Here is a 19737-nt window from a genome sequence, read left to right on the forward strand (position 1 = left end):
TGAAAAACATCATTTAGAAGAAAATGCCTCAAGTAGACATGTAGACCCTGGGGTTCCAATCAGATCCTATGCCTGTTTTTTTAACTGTTTTTGGAATGCAGCAACTAATTCATGTATGTGTAGTCTATGGTTGCCTTGTGCTGCAAGGGCAGAGCTGATTATTTGAGATGGAGAATCTATGCCCTGCAAAGCCTAACATATTTACCATATAGTCTTCCCTGGAAATTTGTTGATCCTTATCTAGACCCCCACTACCAACGGTTCCTTAAAAGGTAGGATTATTTCCTAAAAAGTGGTATATATACTATATATTCTTAGAGATAAATTGTTATTATTTCATAAATTGTGCACATACATCTTTTTTTTTTAAAGAAATTGAAGTAGATACAGATAATTACAGAGCAATTTCATAAGAACGGGGCTAGAGATAATGATTGGTTGTCCAATGGTGGAACTTTCTATCTTAAGTAGTGATTACCTCACACCTAGACACATGCAAGTAGTCACCCTTTAGCAGTGCGTATCCTTCAGCAGAGAGCCTTGTGTAATCTGTTCACCTTATTGAGCAATGCTGCCAGAAATCTAGCTGATGTCAAACGATGTCTATATCGCAATTTATTCTTTCAGAACTCCGACACCCAGATTCCCAAGGGGTTCTGCTAAAAAGTAGTCTTCATGGGACAGTGTTTTTTGCCAGAACAGGGCTGGATTGTTTAAAAATAGAAATACGGAATGCGTCTTTGCGTATTTGGGACACAGTGGGCTGTCAGGGTTTCCATTTGCGCAATACTGATTAATAAAGTTAATGCCCTGGGTTCTATATTCCTTGCAAGTCATCTTTAAAGGCAAATGATGACGTCATTTCAAATTCAGGATTGTCACGGGAAAAATAATCAACTTATTTCTTATTTGTACCCATACTCTACTGAAAATGACTTTTGAACAGCTGCCTTTAATGACACCTGAAGACTGACCTGCAGCGATTACTTAATTTCTAGAATATAAAATGAACGCCCCAAATAGGTGGGCAGTCTTTGGGCACCCAGGTTCTGCCCCACGTATTTTGAGGGATAGTGTTCAGAGAATTCGGGGCGCTCGCGCAGGGCTGTCAGAGCCGGAGGACAGGCCACTGTCAGCAGATGTGGCCTGATCGCCAGATCACACCGGGCTGACCCGAGGGCGGGACGCCGTGGCCGTGGAGCAATGACTCCGCGGGATTGCGCAGGGTGGCTGCGGCCCATTTCCCTTTCGTTATAATGAACACCTTTCCTCCATTAACTTAGCTTCCAACTCCCGCGCACCGGGCAGTAAAATCAACCACTTAAAATCCTACAAGTAGGCAAATGGAAAGATGTGAAAGCGACAGCACAGCTCGCCAGCATTTTCACTCCCCTCCGGTCCGGGCACTGGGTGCGCGCAAAGGCGAGGCGAGCGTGACGGCGCGGACTGGCTGGGCACTGCCACCGCGGGGTCTGCAAGGGGCGGGGGACACGACCTGGACCACCAGCGCGCAGGCGCATCCGCGGCTGCAGCGCCCAGTGGTCGAGCCCCCTTTCTAGTAATTTCGCTAGCCGTGAGGTCATCACAGCGCGCCGTTACAGCGCCTCCCAGAACCCCCTAATTTATTTTTTGGCGAAGGGGATGTATGAAATGAATTGATCTCTCCCGCCCCATTTTGCTTTAAATCCTCCACTCTGCCTTCCGCCTGAGCAATGGAGCGGGAGAGGGAAAGAAAGGCAGCCGGAGGGGGCAGCGGCGCCGGCCGGGCATGACTCGGCGACGCCGCCAGCCGAGTTACCCGGCGTGCCCTGCGCGGCGCCGGCCGAGGGACGTGGGGGGAGGGGCGGGGAGGAGGAAGAGCGGCGGCGGCTGCGGATGTCGCTGCGACCGAGCGGCGTCTGAACACACGGCGGCTGCCGAGCGCCCGACCCGGGCCTGCGCCGGAGCCCACACCAAGCTCCGCGGCCCCTCGCCTGCCAGGGCGGCCTTGCACCCGTTGTCGCTGCGGCGGCGTGCCCCGCATTCTCCGCTACCCGGGCCGGCCGGCTCTGCCGTCTGCTGGCTCCCCCTCGCTCGCCCTCTCCCTCCTGCGCGCCTGAGTCACCGCCGCCGCCGCCATGGCCGAGAGTGGTGAAAGCGGCGGCCCTCCGAGCTCCCAGGACAGCGCCGCCGCGGCCGAAGGTGCCGGCGCCCCCGCGGCCGCTGCCTCTGCGGAGCCCAAGATCATGAAAGTCACCGTGAAGACCCCGAAGGAGAAGGAGGAGTTCGCTGTGCCCGAGAATAGCTCCGTCCAGCAGGTGAGGGCCGCCCTGGCCTCGGGCCCGGGGTGGGGGTGGCGGCAGGACCTCCGCCTGCGGCAGGAGGGGACGGTTTCGGAAGAGCTTGGGAGGGGATCGTCCCCCGAGGTGCCCTCGGCCCCTCTCCCGGGTCTCTTCTCGAATTAGATCACACCCAAGTTCCTGGGTGTGCTCCTTGGGACACCGCAGAGGCTTGTGGCGGGGCCCCGCGGCCTGTTTGTGGGACGCGCGGACGCCGCTTCCCTCCGCGCCCTCCTCCTACTCCCGCGTCCGCGGACCACCAGCCTCCTCCCCCAGCTCCCCGCCCCCCGCCGCCTCCCTCCGGCTCCTCACAAAGGAAAGGGACCACCGCCGCGCTCCGGGCGGGGTGGAGGCTGGGCTGAGGCGAGGGTTCGCTTTAGCCTCCTCTGCGGTTTTGTCTCATGAATTAAAAGAAAAGGGGGGGGGGTGCTCATTGTTTTACCTGCCTGCGGGTTAGGGTAGATCTGGGGGCGAGGAGCACGTGTACATTTAGTTTTGCGTTTTGATTGCTGAAATTGTTCCTACCTTTCAATCTTCAAGAAAAAATTAACCATGACGTAGAAATTGTTTTCAGCCACATCTTAATAGTACTAGGCTTAAGGAGAAAGGTGGATGACTTTCATTGATGACTTGCTGTTTTCTTTTTAGTACATTTATCTCTCATCTCTTAGGTGCCAGTCATTGGGGAGGTTTTTGTTTGATTTTAGAGGGATGGTAGCCACGTTTGTAGATATTAGCGGTTGCAGTCGAATAAAAGAATAAAATTGGAGTTAATGGAGAATATTACCAAATAATTTATTACTTAAAATCTGCTCAGGTATACAAACTTGGCTGTTAAATTAAGAGTCTTGAAGAATTCAACAGATTTGCTTTAGCTTATTGTTGAATGTACATCCCAGGATATTTTGCATAATTTTTGAATTGATCTCTGACTATCCAAAATAATGCGAACAGTCTTTGAGGAAGCAATTCCTGAGATGTAAGTTTCTTCAGAACAGTAAATAGAGTATTGGTTTATATAGTTCTGAAAGGTGGTGTGTTTTGTGAAGCAGTAAATACACTGTACCATCAAGTGAGAAACTTTTACCACCTACGGAATCACCTTTTTTTGGGGGGGGGGGTGTCCTTAATTGCATAAAAATTTCCCTTAACATTTTTATGTTTTCCAACATACAGGAAAGTTGAAGGAATGGTACAGTGAATATTCATATGTGCATCAACCACAATTGACATTTTGCTGTATTTGCTCTTATCACGTATTAATTCCTTTATGTTTTTTGGAGGCATTTCAGAGTAAGTTGCAAATACCATTAAATGTTTTTCACAAATACATAGCCTGTATGATTCAAAGCTTTATCAAGATGTAGAACTTTATAGTTGACTATAAGGTTCCCTCTTGGCCTTTCCCTGTTCGTTCAGTCCCACTCTCCTCCACCACTGATTTCATTTTTTTCACCATTAGTTTCGCCTGTTCTAGAACTTCACATAAGTGGGATTATATAGTATGTACTCTTTTGGGTAAGTTTTTTTCACTCAGCGTTAGAACGAGATTCTTTGTGTATACCAGTAATTTCTTTTTTCCCTGTGTTTTCCGCTGTATGAATATGCCATAATTAATGCACTCTCCTGCTGAGGGCCACCTGGGCTTCTTGCAGTTGGTTGCTGTGAACACTCTTGTACAAATATGTTTTGTTGGACAGATGCGTTTCGCCTGTTAAATACTTGGAAGTGGAATGACTGGGTGATAGGATAGCTATAGGCTTAGTATTGTAAGAAACTATGTTTTTAAAAAGGGCTGCTAACGTCTTACAGTTCCACCAAAGGTGCTTGGGAGTTCCTGTTGCTCCACATCCCTGCTAGCATTTGATAGTGTCAGTCTTTTTCATTTTAGCGCTTCTAGTGTATGTGTAGCCGTATAGCATTTGAAATCCTTGGGTCTTTTAGGATTCCTAGTTCAGGTCTGTACTTTTCCTACCTGCTTTCAGCACTTTATTGTAAAAGATTAGGAAGAAAGAGTCAATATTTTATAAGTGGAAAAATTCACTTAAATCATTTTATGATGTTCTGTCTGTGAGGGTTTGTTTTTACTGTTTGTGATGGTGACATTAGAATTTTAAAGTCTGTGGAGGTTTTAATCTTATTCTTCTGTAACCAAAGTAAATTGTTTAAAGCTTTTCCAGAGCAGCTTACTTTGATTGCAGTTGAATTTTTATTCTGAGAAATGCTTTCTATTGAAGCAGAAAACGTCATTAAAAACATGTAGCGCTGCACCAATAACCTGAAGACAAGTTGAACTACTTGTGGAGTCTGTTAAGGGAAACACATAGAGGAAAAATGCGTGAGTATAAGAAAAGCACTTTTCAGATGATTTGTAAAATCCTTTTTGAAGCACAAGAAAGTATGTCATTTTGTGACTTAAATTTTTCTTAAAGGGTTTGATAGATTTTAAACTATACAAAGTAAAACTTGTCATTAAAATATATTTAATGACATTAAGATTCCATGTTCAGTAAAAATGTTCAATAAAAAATTGGAAAATTTGGTCCTGAAAATGTTTATCTAATTTTAGAGATAAAGAGGGTATGGTGGGCAAAGGACTTGGAAAATATTGAAGGCTTAGGTTTTCTATCAGGCAAGTTCCATATTCTACAGTTTACAATCTCTTTCAGTAAGTGTTTTGTATAATGTAAGTTCTCTTAGTACATTATGCTGAAATAGTATTTATGTGAATGTTTTAATTCTTGATTGGATGAAATTACATTAAACTTTCTGGATCAGTTATAAAGTATGTTGTAAGGTGGTAACTAATTTTCTTATTTTACCCTTGGGTTCTGTTTGAGTGTATATGAACATTGGGCCATTGAGTGTATATGACCTTAATAGAGTTGGTATTTAGTGTTACTTGTTTGTGGTTGATAATAACACTTTTTTTAAAGTTAAATTGAAATTTACTTTTCATTGAGCAGTCAACAACTGAGTAATGTTTAAATTTCTAGTTAAGGGTAGCTAGAATATAAACTTAACCATGTGTGTTTCAAGGTGATTTTGTAAATACGGGTTTTCATAATCTAAGTAAATAGATTAAAAAAATAGATAAGTTGTGTGTAGTGGCACAGGGTCCCTGTGTAGGAGACTTTTTACCCCTATTAATTATTCATTATCTACTATGGGAAACAGTGTGAGAACTTCCAAGTGTCAACAAGGGAGATGAAGGCCAAGATGGGGGGTGGGGGTGGGGGTGGGGGTGTAGTGTGTGTCAGTCATTAAAATTAGTGCAGAGAATGGAAGGGAGCTTCCAGGTAACATCTAACTAGCTTGTTCTGGGATTTTATAGCTCTCCAGGTTATAGTGTAAGATTTTGAAATACAATTACCTGAAATATTCAGGTAAAATATATTCTAGTTTTAGAAAACATTTACAGTACTGGAAGCTTTTAGAAAAGTATCAGTATACTTAGACATAACATAAATACTGTATTGCATGGATTTGAGCCTTTTCTTGCTAGGGGAAATTGCTGTGTGTCAGGATCATTACCAGAAACATCATTTAACATTATACTTTATGATGGCTCTAGAACTGCTCTGTCCACTTCGGTACTACCAGCCGCATCTGACTATTGAATACTTGAAATGTGGTTGGATTGATTTGAAATGTGCTGAAAGTGTAAAATACAGATTTTGAAACCTGTAACTGGGTTCTTTCACTTAGTTCAATGTTTTCAGGGTTCATCTGTGTTGTGTAGCATGGATCACTTCTTTTTATTGCTGAATAATATTCATTGTATGGATATATTTCACATTTTATTTCTCCATTCATCAGCCAATGGGTTGTTAATCATTTGGGTTGTTTCTTTTTGACCAGTCTGAATAATGTCTCTGTGAATAACTAAAAAATTTTTGTGTGGACATATGCTTTTGTATTTCTTTTGAGTGTGTACCTATGAGTGGAAATGCTGGGTCATGTGGTAGCTCTATGTTTAACTTTTCTGGAACTGCCAAACTATTTTCCAAAGTGACTGCACCATTTTATATTCCCACCAGCAGTGCATGAAGATTCCAATTACCCTACATCCCTGGGAACACTTGTTATTGTCTGTCTTTGATTATTGCCATCCTAGTTACTGTGAAGTGCATCTCATTGTAATTACATGACTCAGTGTGGCCTGGTGGGGGGTTCCCCAAACCCCTCCAGGAGGACCATAAGATCAAAACTATTTTCACAATAATTGTGTTGCATTTTTCACTCTAATTCTCTCAAAAATCAATAGCATACTTCTCATACACTAAAATGTTGAGATATCGCAACAGATGTGAAAATCCAGTTTTCTTCTGAGACTAAAGTGATTTGCAGAAATTTAAAGCATGCTACTCTTCCCACTGGGGAAATATATATAGTTACTTTTCATAGGAATGTTATTTATATTAACATGTTATTTTTAAATGAATGTTTTTAAACGTGCCTCAGTTTTAATTTTTAATATAGCAAACATCAGTAGATAATAACGTTCATAAACAAAACTCGGGTTTCAAATTTGTAAGAGTGGTGTCCTAAGACCAAAAATTGCTCCAAGTATTTAATATACTAAGTAGGTACTTTTAAATTAAGATCGAGGATTGACTCCACTAAGTTGTTATTGTGTCTTGCCTGCAAACTATAGGAGCCCCCCCCCCCCCCCCCCCCCCGAGCATTCATTCCTACTGCAATCTCTGAAAAATGTTAATCAGATCATGTTATGCTCCACTTAAAACTAATAACTCCCCACTGATCTTAGACTTACATATGTGGCCTTGAGGCCCTATGTGCTTACAGCTCCTGCCTTCTCTCCACTGTGATGTGTTTTTTCCTCCTTGGTCACTTGCTCTTGCCATATTGACTTTTTAGTTCCTTGACCTGTTGTTACATTTTTCTTTCCCTGCCTCAGAGGACTTCTTTGCAATTTGTTCTTGCTACCTGGAATGCCTCCTACTCTGCCTGTTCCCACCCATACCTTAAATCTCAGTGCGAAGGTCACTTTTTCAGCGAATTATCCCTGATTGTCTAGACTAGATTGGGATTCCTTGCTGTATTTTCTCACAGCACTCTGTTTTTTGGTCATAATTCATCACAATTTAAATTGATTATGTGGTTATTTGATTAGTGCTTATTTCTTCTGGTAGAGATAATCTTTGTTCACCATTGTGTTACCAAAGCATAGCACATAGTTTGGGTTCAGTAAATATTTGTTTACAAGTCAGTCTATACCATGACGCACAATGATATGTATTTAATAATAACTGCCGGTTATCGAGCCTTCATTGGGTGCAGTATATACATAATCTCATGGCTTCCTGTCCTCCTCACAGCTTGTCTAAAATTGCTTTCCCCTTAGGTTACTGCTCTGCAACCACAGCTCGTGAGTGCTTCAGATACTCTCTCGTTTCTGGTTGCTGGAACGTAATTCTTTTCGAACAGCCGTTCTTCATTTGAACCACAGAATGCAGAATGACTGTTGAATGACTATCCATTTTTCTCAGAGATGGTTCACAACTACTATAATTTTATTTTTGTATTTTTATTATTTTTTTTAAAGATTTTATTTGAGAGAGAAAGAGCACGTGCATGAGTGGGGAGAAGGGACAGAGGTGGGGGGAGAGAAAAGGGGAGACAATCTCAGGCAGACTCCACACTGAGCGCAGAGCCTGTCACAGGGCTGGAGCTCAGGACCCTGAGATCATGACCTGAGCTGTAATCAAGGGTGGGATGCTTAACCGACTGAGCCACCCAGGAGCCCCGACAACTAATGTAAGTTTAAATGCATAGGAAAGAAGTAAATACAGTCAGTGGTGTGTTGGTAAATGTTTATCAACCACTTCTTCAGGAAAAACAGCACTGATTTGTGTTTGCTGATTTTCAAGTGTTTCATGATTTTCATCTTACTGTGGCAGATATTAAACTACCAATATTAAACTGGCTCACAAAATTCCTGAGGATTTAGCAGTCTCAGCTGGTAGGAGTCATTGATTCCAGTGGCTTAACGCAGGGGTCAGCCAATGATAGTGGGCCAGATCCACCATGTCCATTCACTTACGCTATTATCTATGACCGCTTTCAGAATGACCAGATGGCCCACAGAACTGAAAGTATTCTTTAGCCCTTTACAGAAAGTGTGCTGTCTTCTGCCTTAGGGCATTAGAGCTTACTGTTCTAGATCCTGTCACATGGGTGCTCAAAACCCTTCTCACTGGAAAATTTTACCATGGCTTCAATATAGTGCTCTTTAATAGCAATTTAATGCAGACCATATGTAATTTAAATTTTCTTAGAGTCACTTAAAGTGAAATTTTTAAATTGTAAGATACACATAAAATTTACCATCTTAACCGTTCTTAAGTGTACAGTTCAGCGGCATTAAATACATTGCATTGTGCAACAGTTACCATCGTCCATCTCTAGAATTCTTTTCATCTTGCAAAACTGAGATACTGTACCTGTTAAACAATAACCCCATTCCCCTCGCACCAGACCTTGGCAACAAGCATTCTACTTTCTCTCTCTGAGTTTGACTACTCTAGGTATCTCATAAAAGTGGAATCATAAGTATTTGTCCTTTTATGACTGATTTCACTTAATATGATGTCCTCAAGTTTCATCCATGTTGTAGCAGATGTCAGTTTCCTTCCTTTAAGGCTGAATAATAATCTGTTGTTTGTATTTGTCACATTTTGTTTATCTACTCATTGGATGATGGACAGTTCATTTTTCTACCTTTTGGGTATTGTGATTTTAATAGTACATTTATGTAACCCAGTATGTTCTTAATGTCATTTCAACATGTAAATAGACATGAAAAATTAAGATATATTTCCTTTTTTTTATACTAAGTCTTCAAAATCTGGAGTGTATTTTTATACACCTAACCACTACTCAAGGCTGCTTTGACTTTTCTCTGGCTGGGTTTTTCGGCCTTAAAGTTTGTTCATTTATTTGTATTTTTAAAAGTTTTTATTTAAATTCCAGGTAACATATAGTGTAATATTAATTTCAGGTGTACAGTATAGTGATTAAAGTTTATTTAAATGTTAGTTTATCAGAGTTTGATTGGGCTTACCAATCTAAATGAGTTAAACACTTCTAATTTGTGATACCATTTTGTGATTATATGGACTTTATCGTTCCCATCCCAGACTGAATTTGCAAGGGTAGAGGCTGTTTTGCTTACCTCCTAATCCCATAGTGCTTGGCACCTGTTGTGTAATGCAAGTATTTATTGAGTGAGCAAATAGTGTTTTAAAGATTTATTTGCAATATTTTGTACTTATTTGGGGGTATTTTTAACTGTGATTTACTTAGAAAAATGTGATGTTTGTTTTTAGTTTAATTAAAGTGACCAGTGGCATTATTTCTGTTGTTTTTCTGTAAGAGCAGCTTCCATTATTTAAAAAAAGAAAATTTCATTAAATTAGGATTGGAATTTTTTTAGAGACTAAAGTTGATATCTTCTGTAAATTTGTTTGATGCAAAAAGTTTTGGGTTGGCATACAAAGCATTTCATTCATTATAGGTATGATAAAGTGTATGTATGAGTGCCTGTACTTTGCAAAATATTTTCATTACCCCAGAGGATCTGAACTCTGGTCTTAACAGGTAAACTTATGCTATAGTGAGCTAGTTTGATTTCTTTTTTTCTTTTTTTTTTTTTTTTAAAGATTTTATTTATTTATTTGACAGAGATAGAGACAGCCAGTGAGAGAGGGAACACAAGCAGGGGGAGTGGGAGAAGAAGAAGCAGGCTCATAGCAGAGGAGCCTGATGTGGGACTCGATCCCAGAACGCTGGGATCACGCCCTGAGCCGAAGGCAGACGCTTAACCGCTGTGCCACCCAGGCGCCCCTAGTTTGATTTCTTACTGATACAACGTAGACTGCTTGGTTTACTTATTACTGGTTAATCAGCTGCTACAGCTTTCTAGAGTTGAGACTTGGGTGTAGTGGTTTTTGGTAAAATTTTCTATAGCCTTTAAAACTCATCTGGTGATTCTGTTGAGAAAATTATTTATCTATATACCCATATGTAATTTTCTATTCTTGTTAAGCAGATGGATCATTACCCTGCACTTTGCTTATTCTCTTTTCACTTGTTTGTGGTCTTTCTATATTGGCATATGTGGAACTTACTTATTCCACTATTATTTATTTATTATTCATAAAATTTTTGTTAGGATTTTGAGAAAGGGGGAAGTGTGTATTGGCATATTAATTTAAGTGCATTGAAATGTGGTCTGCATTTTGGAGAGGATATGAACATTGGAATTGGAGACATCTTTGAGCAAGGTGCTTTACTTCTTTGAGCCTCACTGGCAGCAGTTTTAACATGTGATATGGAGTACTTGATTGACTAGATTGTATGGAGGATTTCAAGAATTAATATGTATAAAGTACCTGGCTCAGGGTTTATATGCTCTACTTGTATTGTTTTCTTTCCTCCTGCACCTTTTATTTGCCAGTGAATTGGGTCTTAATTTTTTGCAATAGAAGAGGGCTGGAATAGTATCCTAGCATGTGAATAACTAAACATTAGTTTGCTATTCTTTGTCAGATTTAGATCATAGAAACACTTTTTTTTTATTTTAAAGATTTTATTTATTTATTTATTTATTTTTTATTTTATTTTAAAAAAAATTTTGTTTATTTATTTGACAGAGATAGAGACAGCCAGCGAGAGAGGGAACACAAAGAGGGGGAGTGGGAGAGGAAGAAGCAGGCTCATAGCGGAGGAGCCTGATGTGGGGCTCGATCCCATAACGCCGGGATCACGCCCTGAGCCGAAGGCAGACGCCCAACCGCTGTGCCACCCAGGCGCCCTAAAGATTTTATTTATTTATTTGACAGAGAGAGACAGCCAGCGAGAGAGGGAACACAAGCAGGGGGAGTGGGAGAGGAAGAAGCAGGCTCATAGCGGAGGAGCCTGATGTGGGGCTCGATCCCAGAGCATCGGGATCACGCCCTGAGCCGAAGGCAGACGCCTAACGACTGTGCCACCCAGGTGCCCCGTCATAGAAACACTTTTAAAAATAGTACATTTTATGGCTAATGCACTATAACGTTTATGGCTGAGTGCTCAATTTTATATTTAAAAGAAGGTGCCTTTTTCCCATATAGTTGCTCATGTCTCTAGTTATGTCTCATACTTGACATCTTTGTGTTAGATTTATGCAGTGTTTTTTAATGAGGATACTAATTAAGGTTACTCGGACATCAGGTATTTGGAGAGTGATAACTGGACGAACTATTACATAGGATGATTTATTGAGTATGGATTTTTTCAAGAGATTAGCAATATTGAATGTGGAACTGATTAAAAGACTTGTGACTTAGGGGTGCCTGGGTGGCTTAGTCGTTAAGCGTCTGCCTTGGCTCAGGGTGTGATCCTGGTGTTCTGGGATCGAGCCCCACATCAGGCTCCTCCACTGGGAGCCTGCTTCTTTCTCTCCCAGCCCCCCCTGTTTGTGTTCCCTCTCTCGCTGGCTGTCTCTAAAGCTCTCTGTCAAATAAATAAATAAAATCTTAAAAAAAAAAAAAAAAGACTTGTGACTTAAAATACTAAAATACCAGATGTTTGAATGTAGTATATTATTCGGACAACTATTTAGAAAATTCTTGCTAAATGCTGTTAATACGTGGTTCTGCAAGGAATACAATTAATATGTATGTTTTAATATTTAAAGCTTTTTTTTAAAGGTCACAAAATTTACTTTTTTTTCTGAGGATACTTAACAGGAGCAGAGACAGATGGCTAAAGGCAAGTTTGAATTGTGGGATAGTTGTAAAGGATGACAGTGTTTCTAATTTTACTAACTTGAAAGTTAGATTAATGTAATTTTATTTATTTATTTTTTAGATTAACTTAATTTTAAAAAGTGGTTGTAATTCAAAGTTTATTTTCACATAATTAGGGTTGAATATTTGAGTGTTTGCATGAGTGTGAGTATTCTGCCCCCAGGTACTTTCCATAGCTCTCTTAATTCTCCCATCAGCCCTGCAGAATAAATATTATCTCCATTTTACTGATGAGGAAACCTAGGATCAGAGTTCCTTAGGTAACATTCAAGGTCACAACTTGAAAGTGGCAAAACCAAGATTTGAATTCAGGTCTAAATGTTTCAGAAACATTCTTTTTTTTCTTACTACTTTGTTCCCTCTCCTCACTCCACCTGTGTGTGTGTGTGTGTCTCTTTCTTCCCCCAGTCCATCAAGAACAGGAAATAAGTGAAGTGGGCCTTGAGCAGCTGAGATTGGTGTCCTAAAATTTGATATACTAGGTCCCACGTTTTCATGTCAGGAGAGCATTTCAGATTATCTCAGCATTCTATTTTATATGGTTTTCTAATTCTTGATTACTTATCTGCTTCTTCCTCCTGATTAAAAATAGCAAATTTAGGGGGAAGGGGAGATAAGCTGTCAAGGTAAGAACTTACAGTCTGGCAAAAGAGCAGATACGGGACACCTTGAGAGTCTGGGACAGTATCACTGTATTGCAGAACAGCAGTTGATATGTGCAACAGTAGCTCAGCATTTTCAAAAAGTTACATTATATTCAATAGAAGGGAAAATAATTTCGGTGATCACATAGGAATAAACTTAAATTAGTTGGGAGAATCCACTGATGTGAAACACCTGACTTTGGGTGGTGTTGAGAGAAGTGGCTAGTGACAGTTATTTTGTACATGCTGGGTTGATTTCAAATTATTTGAAGTACGTTACAATTTTGATTCTTCTGGTTATTGGGAACATATCTGGTACTTCTAAGTTTTCAACTTTCTGGCCCATTGGTTATTACCGTAGGTTGTCAGTTCAAGAGCAGAGTAGGAAACATACATTTATAGGAAATATGGATCCTTAGAGGCTCATTGTAGCACATATTTTTTATTTTGAGTTAGTGGTGGCAACATGGGCCTCAGGACAAAAATAAGAATATCTTTCTAGATAGTCTAGAAATAAGTATAGGAAATTACAAAAATCTTTACCTTATGGTTAAGATTCTTCCCTAGATAGATGGAAACATTTTATGTAATTTATTGCATAAGTTTTATATTTCTGTGAGAAATGGTATCTGTGGCCTGCCTCTATGTAAAAGAGCTTTGACAGTTTTCAAGCTTGCTAATTTTTTTTTTTGTCAATACTACTTAGCCTCTGTCTTTCTCTTGTTGTGTCCAGTAAAAGTGTAGTAAATAAAACAGACATGGAAGTAAAGTCCGGATGTTAGAAAATTTGGATATTTTGAAGCCACTAGAAGCTGAAACTATTTCCCTCTACCCAAATAGCACAGAATAGGAGTTTAAGGAAATCTGAAGTATGTAGAGTTTTGGCCCTTCTGTAAAAAACATAACATCGATAACATTGTTGGGTACTAAATGAGAAAAATATGCAGCCAAGAATACTTTATCCAGCTAAGCTGTCATTGAAAATAGAAGGAGTGATAAAAAGCGTCCAGGACAAACTAAAAGAATTTGCGATCACCAAGCCAGCCCTACAAAAAAATATTGAAAGGGGTCCTCTAAGCAAAGAGAGAGCCCAGAAGTAACATAGACCAGAAAGGAACAGAGACAGTATACAGTAACAGTCACCTTACAGGCAGTACAATGGCACTAAATTCCTATCTTTAAATAGTTAACCCTGAATGTAAATGGGCTAAATGCCCCAATCAAAAGACACAGGGTATCAGATTGGATAAAAAAGCAAGACCCATCGATAAGCTCCTTTTAGACCCAAAGACACCTCCAGATTTAAAGTGAGGGGATGGAAAACCATTTATCATGCTAATGGACATGAAAAGAAAGCTGGGATAGCAATCCTTATATCAGATTAGATTTTAAACCAAAGACTGTAGTAAAAGATGAGGAAAGGCACTATATCATACTTAAAGGGTCTATCCAATAAGAAGATCTAACAATTGTAAATATTTATGCCCCTAACATGGGAGGAGCCAACTAGATAAGCCAGTTAAAACAAAATCAAAGAAACACATCACAGTAATACAATAATAGTAGGGGACTTTAACACCCTCCGCCCCTGCACTCCAGTGGACAGATCATCTAAGCAAAAGATCAACAAGGAAATAAGGGTGACACACTGGACCAGATGAACTTCACAGATATATTCAGAACATTCTATCCCAGAGCAACAGAATACATATTCTTCTCTAGTGCACATGGAACATTCTCCTGAATAGATTACATTCTGGGTCACAAATCAGGTCTCAGCCGGTACCAAAAGTTTGGGATCATTCCCTGCATATTTTCGGACCATAGTGCTTTGAAACTTGAACTCAATCACAAGAGGAAAGTTGGAAAGAACTCAGATACATGGAGGCTAAAGAGCATCCTACTAAAGAATGAATGGGTCCACCAAGAAATTAAAGAAGAATTAAAAAAAAAATTCATGGAAACAAATGAAAATGAAAACACAACGGTTCAGAATCTTTGGGATGCAGCAAAGGCAGTCCTAAGAGGGAAATATATAGCAGTACAAGCCTTTCTCAAGAAACAAGAAGGTCTCAAATATGCAACCTAACCTTACACCTAAGAGAGCTGGAGAAAGAACAGTAAATAAAGCAGACCAGCAGAAGAAGGGAAATAATAAAGGTCAGAGCAGAAATCAATGAAATAGAAACCGAAAGAACAGTAGAACAAATCAACAAAACTAGGAGCTGGTTCTTTGAAAGAATTAATAAGATCGATAAACCCCTGGCCAGACTTACCAAAAAGAAAAGAGAAAGGACCCAAATAAATAAAAATCATGAATGAAAGAGGAGAGATCACAACCAACACTGAAGAAATACAAACAATTATAAGAACATACTGTCAGCAATATATGCCAACAAATTAGACAATCTGAAAGAAATGGATGCATTCCTAGAAACGTATAAACTACCAAAACTGAACTAGGAGAAATAGAAAACCTGAACAGACCCATAACCAGCAAGGAAATTGAAGAAGTAATCAAAAATCTCCCAATAAACAAGAGCCCAGGGCCAGATGGCTTCCCGGGGGAGTTCTACCACACATTTAAAGAAGAAATAATACGTATTCTTCTGAAACTGTTCCAAAAAATAGAAATGGAAGGAAAACTTCCAAACTCTTTATGCAGCCAGCATTACCTTCATCCCAAAACCAGACAAAGACCCCGCCAAAAAGGAGAATGACAGACCAATATCCTTGATGAACATGGATATAAAAATTCTCACCAAAATACTAGCCAATAGGATCCAACAGTACGTTAAAAGGATTATTCACCAGAACCAAGTGGGATTTATTCCTGGGCTACAAGGTTGGTTCAATATCCGCAAGTCAATCAATGTGATACACTACATTAATAAAAGAAAGGACAAGAACCATATGATCCTCTCAATAGATGCAGAAAAAGCATTTGACAAAGTACTGCATCCTTTCTTGATTAAAACTCTTCACAGTGTAGGGATAAAGGGTACATACCTCAATATCATAAAAGCCATCTATGAAACACCCACAGCGAATACCATTCTCAATGGGGAAGAACTGAGAGCTTTTCACCTAAGGTCAGGAACACAGCGGGGATTTCTATCACCGCTGCTGCTCAACATAGTATTAGAAGTCCTAGCCTCAGCAGTCAGGCAACAAAAAGAAATAAAAGGCATCCGAATTGGCCAAGTTGTTGTCAAACTCTCACTCTTTGCAGGTGATATGATAACTCTATGTGGAAAACCCGAAAGATTCCACCCCAGAACTGCTAGAACTCATACAGGAATTCAGTAAAGTGGTTGGATATAAAATCAATGCACAGAAGTCAGTTACATTTCTATACACCAACAGCGAGGCAGAAGAAAGAGAAATTAAGGAGTCGATCCCATTTACAATTGCACCCAGAACCATAAGATACCTAGGAATAAATCTAACCAAAGAGGCAAAGGATCTGTACTCAGAAAACTAATAGAACACTCATGAAAGAAATTGAGGAAGACACAAAGAAATGGAAACACGTTCCATGCTTATGGATTGGAAGAACATATATTGTTAAAATATCTATGCTACCTAGAGCAGTCTGCACATTCAGTGCAATCCCTATCAAAATACCTCAGCTTTTTTCACAGAACTGGAACAAATAATCCTAAAATTTGCATGGAACCAGAAAAGACCCTGAGTAGCCAGAGGAATGTTGAAAAAGAAAAACAAAGCTGGTGGCATCACAATTCTGGACTTCAAGCTCTATTACAAAGCTGTCATCCTCAAGACAGTATGGTATTGACACAAAAACAGACATATAGATCAATGGAACAGAATAGAGAACCCAGAAATGGACCCACAACTCTATGGTGAACTAATCTTAGACAAAGCAGAAAAGAATATCCAATGGAAAAAAGTCTCGTCGTGTTGTGAAAATTGGACAGCCACATGCAGAAGAATGAAACTGGACCTTTTCCTTACACCATACACAAACATAGACTCAAAATGGACGGAAGACTTAAATGTGAGACAGGAATCCATCGAAATCTGTGAAGAGAACACAGGCAGCAACCTCTTCAACCTCAGCCACAGCAGCTTCTTCCTAGACACATCACTAAAGGCAAGGGAAGCAAGGGCAAAAATGAGCTATTGGGACTTGATCGAGATAAAAAGCTTTTGCACAGCAAAGGAGACAGTCAAAACCAAAAGACAACCGACAGAATGAGAGAAGATATTTGCAGATGACATATCAGATAAAGGGCTAGTATCCAAAATCTATAAAGAACTTATCAGACTCAACAACCCAGGAACAAATAATCCAATCAAGAGACAGGCAGAAGACATGAAAAGACGTTTCTCCAAAGAAGACATCCAAATGGACACATGAAACAGACATATGAAAAAGTGCTCAACTTGGCATCCGGGAAATACAAATCAAACCCAGAATGAGATACTACCTCACACCAGTCAGAATGGCTAAAGTTAACAAGTGAGGAAACGACAGATGTTGGCAAGAATGTGGAGAAAGGGGAACCCTCCTACACTGTTGGTGGGAATGCAAGCTGGTGCAGCCATTTTGGAAAACAGTGTGGAGGTTCCTCAAGATGTTGAAAATAGAGCTACCCTACGACCCAGCAATTGCATTACTGGGTATTTACCCCAAAGATACAAATGTAGTAATCCAAAGGGGCACCTGCACCTCAGTGTTTATAGCAGCAATCTCCACAACAGCCAAATTATTGAAAGAGCCCAGATGTCCATCGACAGATGAATGGATAAGGAAGGTGTGGTGTACACACACACACACACACACACACACACACACTGGAATATTATGCAGCCATCAGAAAATGAAATCTTGCCATTTGCAGTGACGTGGATGGAACTAGAGGGTATTATGCTAAGTGCAATAAGTCAATCAGAGAAAGACAATTATCATATCATCTCACTGATAATGTGGTATTTGAGAAACGAGGAAGAAGATCATAGGAGAAGAGGAAAAAGTGAAACAAGATGAAACCAGAGAGGGAGATGGACCATGAGACTCTTAATCTGGGGGAACAAACTGAGGGTTGCTGGAGTGGAAGGGGGGTGGGAGGGATGGGGTGGCTGCGGGGTGGACATTGGAGAGGGTATGTGTTGTGATGAGCTCTGTGTATTGTGTAAACTATGAATCACAGACTTGTACCCCTGAAACAGATAATACATTATATGTAATAATAAAAAACCAAAAAACATAACATTGTTTACATTGATCATATTTGGATTATAGTTTTCTAAAATATAGCATATTTGGAAAAGCATATCCTACCTGTTTGATATGTTATGACTAAAAGTAAGGTTATGGAGTAGCAGGCAGCTGAATGGAGTAGTTAATCCCTTGGTTTTTGCTAGTTTGTTCCAAGCTTTGGATAATTTACTCAGAATAATCACATTAGTTTTCTACAGTATTACATTAGTCTTCTGTTTGGGAGTGGTTCTCATATCTAAATATTTTGAGATTGGCTTGAAATTTAAAATTTATTTTTATAAGAACTGAATTACAGTTGGCAGTCAGATGATACAGTTTTCCTCTGTGTAGTACTAGAGTTATAGCTGACTGTCTCTAACATATGCTTTCCAACTTGGACTATGAAGTGCTTTGAACTCGTGCTTGAATTGCTTTAGGTGCCCCTGAGAACGAAGAGTTCCACCCTTGTAATCACCACCTCCTCCCATAGGTAACCACTGTTCTCACTTTGACACTATGGATTTTGCCCCTTCCTTTTTTCTTAAGTTTTATATAAATTAAATCACAGTTTATCTTCATTTGTGATTGGGTTTTGCTCTCCATTGAGGGATCCATGATGACATGTGGCTATAGTTCATTTGTTGTCATTGTGTGTAATATCATATTACGTAAATATACCACAGTTTCTTCCGCAGTTAAAGAATAGTTGGGTTGTTTAGTTTTTGGCTAATAACAAAGAATACTGGTTTGAACTTCCTTGAACATGTCTTTTGGTGTACCTATGGACACGTAATTTGTTAGATAAAATCCCCTAAGTGGAATTGTTGGGTCAGTAGAATAAGCATCGGTTCAGCTTCTGCCTCAAAATATTTTTCGAGACTATACCAACCTATAATTCTACCTGTAATGTTTGTGGATTCCAGTTGCTCCACATCTTCTACCACACTCCGTACTCGTCTTTTAAGTTGAACCATTCTGTGAGTGTATAACTGGTTTTAATCTGAAGTTACCTATTTGATAATTAAATAATTTGGAAGAGCAGTTTTTCGTTTGTGTTTGCCATTTAGCTTTCATTTTGTGAAGTTCCTGTTTTAGTCTCTTGACCATTTTTTAATTGGGTTTTGTCTTGTATTTGTACATGTCCTGTGTAAAATCTGGATTTAAGCTCTCTTGGTTGTTGGTATTTTAGATGTTTTCTCTCTGTTGCTTATCTCTGTTAAAGATAGTTCAATTTATTGTGCCTTTTTTGTTTGAAGATTTTATTTATTTGAGAGAGCATGTGCGAGTGTGCCTGTGACCACAAGGTGGGGAGGGGCAGACTGAGAGGAACAAGCAGACTCCCCACTGAGCAGGGAGCCCAGTGCGGGGCACGTTCCCAGGAACCCGAAATCATGACCTGACGGGAGGTAGATGCTTAACTGAGCCACCCAGGTGCCCTTATTGTACCTTTTTTTTTTTTTTTTTTAAATGGTTACATCTTTTTGTGTCCCATTTAGGATATCTTCTCCAGTTGTACAGAATTTTATTGATTTCTCTTTTTGGTACTGTTTCATTGCATGGTAGTGTTTAATTTGCATGTGGTCATAGTACATGCTTGGTAAGATTTTCACTGGAAATATATTGACTTGCTTTATGGGACAGCATATGGTCTAATTTTATAAATGTACTTAAAATGTTTATTCTGCAGTTGTTGGGTGCAGTTTTCTATACATTCCAGTTAGGGCATTTGTTAA

At 39.8% G+C, this 19737-nt stretch overlaps 1 protein-coding gene across 3 annotated transcripts in view; it reads left to right on the forward strand.

The window, feature by feature from the left end:
• Positions 1-1903: 1903 nt before the first annotated feature.
• The window catches only part of UBQLN1 (ubiquilin 1), a 49833-nt gene continuing 31999 nt past the window's right edge, over positions 1904-19737 (forward strand). The window contains exon 1 of one of the 3 annotated variants that reach the window (XM_040620207.1): positions 1904-2297. In XM_040620207.1, coding sequence (XP_040476141.1) covers positions 2118-2297 — 180 coding nt within the window. In that variant the 5' untranslated portion in view covers positions 1904-2117. The remainder of the gene's footprint in view (positions 2298-19737) is intronic. The other 2 variants (XM_040620206.1, XM_040620205.1) reach the window with 2 other exon arrangements.

This window comes from Ursus maritimus, unplaced genomic scaffold (assembly GCF_017311325.1).
Source record: "Ursus maritimus isolate PB19 unplaced genomic scaffold, ASM1731132v1 scaffold_34, whole genome shotgun sequence".
In the NCBI taxonomy this organism is placed as follows: Eukaryota; Metazoa; Chordata; class Mammalia; order Carnivora; family Ursidae; genus Ursus; species Ursus maritimus.